This window comes from Tripterygium wilfordii, chromosome 13 (genome assembly GCF_013401445.1).
Source record: "Tripterygium wilfordii isolate XIE 37 chromosome 13, ASM1340144v1, whole genome shotgun sequence".
In the NCBI taxonomy this organism is placed as follows: Eukaryota; Viridiplantae; Streptophyta; class Magnoliopsida; order Celastrales; family Celastraceae; genus Tripterygium; species Tripterygium wilfordii.
In genome coordinates this window covers 13,439,850-13,448,005 of record NC_052244.1, presented here as the reverse complement: position 1 = coordinate 13,448,005, position 8,156 = coordinate 13,439,850, and the positions used below count along the sequence as shown (strand labels likewise).

General features: G+C 38.1%; 1 protein-coding gene across 1 annotated transcript; it reads left to right on the top strand.

Moving 5' to 3' along the window:
- The first annotated feature begins 2,926 nt into the window (after nt 1–2,926).
- Nucleotides 2,927–8,156, top strand: LOC120013764 (calcium-transporting ATPase 2, plasma membrane-type). The gene is made up of 7 exons (XM_038865696.1): nt 2,927–3,565; nt 3,672–3,726; nt 3,803–5,742; nt 5,840–5,998; nt 6,443–6,614; nt 6,712–7,010; nt 7,798–8,156. The coding sequence occupies exons 1-7, from the start codon at nt 3,392–3,394 to the stop codon at nt 8,035–8,037; spliced, it is 3,039 nt and encodes a 1,012-aa protein (XP_038721624.1). The 5' UTR covers nt 2,927–3,391; the 3' UTR covers nt 8,038–8,156.

Sequence of the window (8,156 nt, the reverse complement as noted above, 5' to 3'; positions counted from 1 at the left end):
CGTTGCCATCGTGGCACAATCGACAATAACAATAGCCTGTGACCGTTTGTTCAGTGACAGGCTGATTACAACCGTTGATCTACTTTGATCGATTAGAATGTGGAGGGAACCTTGACTATCATATATTCATTATTCACACACTTACCTCGCGAAGTTCGTAACGTGCGTTCTGAGAGGATTTCTGTTTTAGCCAATCACTGCCTGACCGTTACCTTTGATTTATGGGCCTGGACCGCTTGGTAGTCCAGTATGCCCAGACCTAAAGGCCCAGTAAAAAAGGGTTTGGAGAAAAAGTATGTCCTGACTTCATGGACTGAGCTTTAGTTGAAATTTAGACCATAATTCTTTTTCGGACCAAGCTAGGCCTAGGATTAAGAACATTAGATTATGAATACGGACAATTGGCAGTAAGAACACTTTAGACAACTTAATTGTAAAAAGGTCATGGACATTTTTAAAATTGTAAAAAAGTGCAATTTAAGGGTAATTTGGTCATCTGACTTAAGATATTTTTTAGTTTATACCTACAATACCCTCCTCTTTCTTCTTCTTCTTCTTCTTCTTCTCCCTCCAACTATCCAACTCTAGTGTGTCCTCTCTTTCTCTCCTTCTTCTCTACTAAAAGTTATCTCCTTCTTTCTCTCCTCCTTCTTCTTCTTCTTCTTCTGGTTCTCGATCTGGTTCTTCGTTGTCTTCTTCTTCGTTTTTGGCCGAGTTTCTCCTCTCTTCATCTCCTTCTTCGTCGTTGCTCAATCTGGACTGCTTCGAGTTGCTCTGCTTTGTTTTTGACAGATCTGGACTATGCTTTGTTGTTCAATCTGGGTTGTGCTTTGTTTTTTTGCAGATCTGGACTCTGGTTCGTTTTTTGCAGAGATGTATCACTATAGTATCACCATAGTATCACCAACACCAAAAAACCACTAAAATGATGAAACTAGTATGCATACTTCATCTTCCTAACTACTTTTCCTTTCTTGATTTTCTTTCTTGGTTACCTCTCTTGTTCGTTTTGAAAAAACATTTACAAGTGCAGAGATGTATCACTATAGTATCACGAACACAAAAAATTTATTAAAATGATACAATTGAACCAATATGCATACTTCTTCTTCCTAATTACTTTTCCTTTCTTGGTTTTCTTTTCTTGGTTTGTACATCTCTTGCTCGTTTTGGAAAAACATTTACAGCTGCAGAGATGTATCACTATAGTATCACGAACATCAAAAATCCACTAAAATGACATAATTGAACCAAAAAGATATGTAATGCTATCAAATTTACATTCTAACATTTATATCATCATTTTATGAGCCAAAAATATAAATTAAACACTAAATTGGATCTTATATTTAAAAGTATCACTATTGTATCACAATTCGTGGAGAGAGAAAATCAAAATTGAGGTTATTTTGGTAAAAGATGATCCCCAGTGTACTTTTTTAAAAGGATGTTTTAGTGATTGCACTTTTTTACAATTAAGTATAATCTAGTGTACCGGCCTCCAAAAGTCCCTTATGAATATTTGCATTTGGGCTGATTTTGGGTGGATATTCAGGCATGTTTTTCTAGGCGGACTCGGCCCAACTCGAGCCATTGGGATTCAACAACTGTTTCAACTTTCAAGCTCGGCCCGACCAAATTCCATTTACTCTGCCTATCATAAGTGGCGTACTTGAATTTTCGGAGGACCTGAACGAACTCTAGAAAATGAGTCCTATAAAAAAAAAAAATTTAAAATGTTATATATTACTTAATATGAGCATTTTTAATATTTTGAGATGCAAAATCAATAATTCGATAGTGCAATGGTATTCAATAATTGCAGTAACTAGATCAAAATCTTGTGCGTATAATGATTTTTTTAAATATCAAACTAATAAGAAGCAATAAATTGTTTGCATTGCAACGCTCAACTTGTAATTTATTATGACAATAGCTTAGGGGCAGACGTTTGAATACAATCAGTAGAAAAAACTTTAGTTTAATGAGCAATTGACCATGATGACAAACCAAAAAAGAGACCAATTGCCAATTGGAAGGCAATCAGGGGTGGAACTGTGGAAGGCATTGAAAGATAGAAGGAAATAGGAATACTGGTAACTAAAAAGAAAAACAAATAAGGAATAGTGGGCTGAGAATTTAGGTTTGGATTTTTACTATTAACATTTTTTAAAAAAAAAAGGTTGAAGATTTGAGGGCTCTAGGCAACGACTAGACCGCTCATCTATAACAATTTGAATCGTTGCAATTGAAAATTTGAATTAACTTCTTTTAAGGCAAGATGTCCATTTATTAGCAACAAATAAAAATATAATTGGTAAAACAAATAACTCAGAAAAAATTTACAACCCTTAATACAAATCAATTTAAATCACACACCGTTGCTCGAAAACTCAATAGAAAAAATAGCTCAAATTGAGCGCGGCCCTGACCCTAATTGGGTAGAAGAAGTTATAGGTTGGAGATTCAGCTAGTTATACATATGTAGCCTATTTGGTGCAACTTATTCGTGGGAGAAGCTGTATTAAACACCCAAGAAAATACTAAGTTATAAGCTCCGAGTTTGAAAAAAAAAAAAGTTTCAAATTGAACGTATTGAAAGTAAAAGCAAACCCTAGTCACTAAAAACAACGAAAATGTAATGATACATTAGTGGGCCACCGGGCCCATTTAGCCCATAAAATGCTCCTCGATTTGTACGTGCTGGGCTCAGACTTTTTTTTCTTTTTTCCAAGTCAAAGACGTCATTCCAAAACGCGTACGTAACGCGTGGGCAGAGCCTTTAACCCCACCACTTGATTTTTATACTCATTTAATTATCGATAATTACACGACACTAACTCCTGTTTAATATTAATTAATTACTTTCCAAACACGAAGAAAACACTTTGCCAAGCAAGATGGTTTTGACTCGGACCAATTCGTTCAGTTCCAAAATATAAGGAGAGAGAGAGCAATAGATCGTTGTTATTAGTTAGTTGAAGCAACAAATATCGGATCATCTCCTCAACCTTCTTCCACATGTTGTTCGATTCTGTAGTTGAAATGCAAATCTGGACTTGAATACTAAGCCAAGTTTTGGAATTTTTTTTCCCCTCTTTGTTAGGAACCTCACACGAACTCTGCTTTTTCACTGTCCTATTATTATTCTACGAAAGAATGTCGAAATTTCCTTTAAAGTCTGCTGCTGTTGATGCTATTATTTTAAAATCGTCAATTTAGACGACCAACATGTGCCATTAAAACGACCCATTTCGTAGATTCTTCTACTTGGTTTCTGCTTCTCTTTCGTTTTGCTTTTCTGGGTGTATTTGTAAGTCAGTTTTGGGGGAAAATATTAGGTAGAAAGAAAATAAAAAGTTCTGGGCTTGGGTATGTGAGTGGAGAAGAGATGGAGAGTTTCAATTTGGAGAACTTTGATATTCAAGCGAAGCACACGTCGGAGGAGACGTTGGAGAAATGGAGGAAGCTTGTTGGGGTCGTGAAGAACCCAAAGCGGAGATTCCGTTTCACTGCCAATCTTTCCAAGAGATACGAGGCTGCAGCCATGCGTCGCAGCAATCAGGTACAATTTTCCCCTTATTTTTTTGTTTCCACTCATGATTGGTTCCTGATTCTGTTTTGATTTACATTTTATGGGACTTAATGATGATTTGTCTTGAATATTGTAGGAGAAGCTGAGGATTGCAGTTCTGGTTTCTAAAGCTGCTTTTCAGTTTATACAAGGTAAGGCTATAAGGAATTAGTTAGATGCTTCTTAAGCTATTGCTAGACATTTTACTTACAAACGTTTTTTTCTCAGGTGTGTCACCAAGCGACTATACGTTACCAGAGGAAGTCAAGGTTGCAGGATACCAGATTTGTGCTGATGAGTTAGGATCGATTGTTGAAGGTCATGATGTGAAGAAGTTGAAATTTCATGGTGGGGTGGAGGGTATTGGACAAAAACTCTCCACATCGACCGAAAAAGGTCTGACTACTGATAGTGATCTTCTTGGCCGCAGACAAGAGATTTTTGGAATTAATAAATTTGCTGAAAGTAAACTTAGGAGTTTCTGGGTATATGTCTGGGAAGCCCTGCAAGACATGACACTTATGATTCTGGGCGTTTGTGCTTTTGTGTCTTTGATGGTTGGGATAGCAATGGAAGGATGGCCAAAGGGGGCCCATGATGGTCTTGGCATTGTTGCTAGCATATTGTTGGTTGTATTTGTTACAGCAACAAGTGACTATCGCCAGTCTTTGCAGTTTAGGGATCTGGACAAGGAGAAAAAAAAGATTTCTGTCCAGGTCACAAGAAACGGATTTAGGCAGAAATTATCCATATATGATTTGCTTCCGGGTGATATTGTTCATCTTGGTATTGGGGATCAAGTCCCAGCTGATGGCCTTTTTGTTTCAGGATTTTCTGTGTTGATTGATGAATCCAGCTTGACGGGGGAGAGTGAACCAGTAGTGGTGAGTACGGAAACCCCTTTTATGCTTTCTGGAACTAAGATACAGGATGGATCATGCAAAATGCTGGTTACCACCGTTGGAATGAGAACTCAGTGGGGTAAACTAATGGCAACTCTTACTGAAGGGGGAGATGATGAAACCCCATTGCAGGTGAAATTGAATGGAGTGGCCACAATTATTGGGAAGCTAGGCCTTTTCTTTGCTGTTGTTACTTTTGCAGTCTTGGTGCAAGGTATATTTAGCAGAAAATGGCTAGATGGGAGCCACTTTAGTTGGTCCGGAGATGATGCGTTGGAGATTTTGGAATACTTTGCTGTTGCAGTGACAATTGTTGTTGTTGCAGTTCCAGAAGGGCTACCATTGGCTGTGACACTGAGCCTTGCCTTTGCCATGAAGAAGATGATGAATGATAAGGCATTGGTTCGCCATCTTGCAGCTTGTGAGACTATGGGGTCAGCTACGACTATATGCAGTGACAAAACTGGAACACTAACTACAAATCACATGACTGTTGTGAAAGCGTGCATTTCTATGAATGTTCAGGAAGTGAACAAGTCTTCTAGCTTGTCCTCTGAAATCCCTGAGTCTGCTGTAAAGCTTTTGCTTCAGTCAATATTTAACAACACTGGGGGTGAAGTTGTTGTTAACAAGGATGGCAAACTTGAGATACTGGGAACACCCACCGAGACGGCATTGTTAGAGTTTGCCTTGTCTCTTGGTGGAGATTTCCATGCAGAGCGACAAGCATACAAACTTGTTAAAGTGGAGCCTTTCAACTCTACAAAGAAACGGATGGGAGTAGTGCTGGAGCTTCCTGGGGGTGGTTTGCGTGCCCACACCAAGGGTGCTTCAGAAATAGTTTTGGCTGGTTGTGATAAGGCGATAAATTCAAATGGTGAAGTTGTTCCCCTTGATGAAACATCCATTAATCATCTGCATTCTACAATTAATGAATTTGCTAATGAGGCTCTGCGAACTTTATGCCTTGCGTACATGGAACTGGAAAACGGATTCTTGCCAGAGAATCCTATGCCAACTTCTGGATACACCTGTATTGGGATTGTGGGTATTAAAGATCCTGTCCGTCCTGGCGTCAAAGAGTCTGTTGCTGTATGTCGTTCAGCTGGTATCACTGTCCGGATGGTTACAGGGGACAACATAAATACTGCAAAAGCCATAGCTAGGGAATGTGGTATTCTCACGGATGATGGCATAGCCATTGAAGGTCCAGATTTCCGAGAGAAAAGTCAGGAGGAGATGCTTGAACTGATTCCAAAAATTCAGGTACTAGCTTTTCTGTTTATCGTATATCTTGCACCGGGCCAAGTTCCTCATACTGTAATCTGTTTGTATGGTCCATGACTCAAAACTTCTTTTATAGGTGATGGCTCGATCTTCACCTCTAGACAAGCACACACTGGTAAAACAGTTGCGGACTACCTTCGAGGAAGTTGTGGCAGTGACTGGTGATGGAACAAATGATGCCCCGGCACTGCATGAGGCAGATATTGGTCTAGCTATGGGCATTGCTGGAACTGAGGTGCATTTATACAAAAGCATAATCATCTGATAAAAAAACTTGAATATACATGATGGTTTGAAACAAGCCGTGTATGGTAAAATGATTAAGGAAAGTGTGTAACAGAAGAAAGATAGTCCCTTGCTTCTTGACAACCATTAAACTTCTTTCCTTTCCTTATTCACATGTGCACTGTACCGTCACGATTTCTACCTAACTGTTGTTGGCTACTTATTGGTTGATAATACATCTTATGAGATGAGATCAAAAGAAGATATGATAAATTAGAAATATCGCAATGAAAATGATATACTTTCTAAACTAATTCTGAAGCAAGATTTACCAAATATTGAAGTGTTCATCATTTTACATTGTGTTTTCAAATAAGATTTTTCATCAGCTGTGGTGCATATAATTTTAGTCATAATGAATGAAAATTTTACTAATCTGATTCCCCTATTTCAGGTGGCTAAAGAAAGTGCTGATGTTGTAATTTTGGATGATAACTTCTCCACAATTGTCACAGTGGCCAAATGGGGACGTTCAGTTTACATAAATATTCAAAAGTTTGTGCAGTTCCAGCTGACTGTTAATGTGGTTGCTTTAATTGTTAACTTCTCTTCAGCTTGTTTGACAGGTAAGAAAACCCAGATGGCCAGACTATTTTTCATGAAATTACCTTTTTAATTTTCTTTTATATCAAATAACCATTTTTTGTTGTTTGCATGCTTCAGGCAATGCCCCCCTTACTGCTGTTCAGCTATTATGGGTCAATATGATTATGGATACACTGGGAGCACTTGCACTTGCAACTGAGCCTCCAAATGATGAATTGATGAAGCGTACCCCAGTTGGCAGGAAAGGGAACTTTATCAGTAATGTCATGTGGAGAAATATCTTGGGTCAATCTATATATCAATTTATTGTAATATGGCAACTCCAAGTGAAAGGAAAAGCACTATTCAATCTTGATGGACCAGATGCTGATCTGAACCTAAATACACTCATATTCAACTCATTTGTCTTTTGTCAGGTAACATTTCTTGAAAGCGCTTTTGGTTCTCTATGTAAATCATGCTGGAAATTGGGTTTACCTATTTGATGGTGACAGACAGTTTTCTTGCTCTTAAAATGCATGTTTGTAGACACTCGAATTATTTCGTGTTAACTCTGCATAGAAGCATTGCAATCTTGTTGAAACGAACTTGATGAGGCATGTCCTATTGACAATAAGTAGGTTTCTAACAATTTTTCTATTCGTTTCTTATTTATCTGCATGAATGGTAAAAAAGGTAGGTTGCTGACAATTTCTGAAACACGGGAGTATGGCAAGTGCAGAACTATCATGACAGATAGTAATAGGAACCATTCAATAATTTTTGTGAAATCATGAACCAGTTTCAGGTTTTTGACAATTAGTGGTCATATATCTTTACATGATGTGTTATTCATGAAGGGTCTCCTTGGTAGCTCTGTACATTACTATCAGCCTTTTCTTTTCTTTTTCTTTTTAATTCTTGAAATTCTTTTAGTTTATGCATTTAATTCAGTTATTTTCTCTCTTCTGTGTATTTATAGTGTGTATTTATAGTGTGTTTTATTGTAAATGTCGTTTGCCTATTGAGCTGAGCTCAGGTTTTCAATAAACCTTACGATCATGACAACTTTAGCTGGGTTCCCATGAACACGTCAGTTTATTACAAATTCTGATGGCTTACCATAGTTGCTTAGATGTATATTTATTGCCTTGGCTGACTGGCTGAGGCAAATCTGGTGAATAGTTGTAAAGCCTGAGCTCAATATGTTTCTTGTTCCTGCAGATTTTCAATGAGATAAGCTCGCGCGAGATGGAGAAAATTGATGTTTTCAAAGGCATACTGGATAACTATGTCTTTGTCACTGTCCTTGCTTGCACATTTTTCTTCCAGATCATAATCGTGGAGTTCCTGGGTACATTTGCAAATACAATGCCTCTCACTTTTTCACAGTGGTTCTTTAGCGTGTTCATTGGGTTTTTGGGCATGCCAATTGCCGCTGGAGTGAAGATGATACCGGTGTAAACAAGTTTCGGAGAGGTGCTATTTCGTTCTTGCATTCATTTCGTTTTGTGCCTGCTAACAAGTCTAGGAGCTCCCTTCTCTTGCAATGGTATATATTTGACAGACATGAAGTTCGGAAC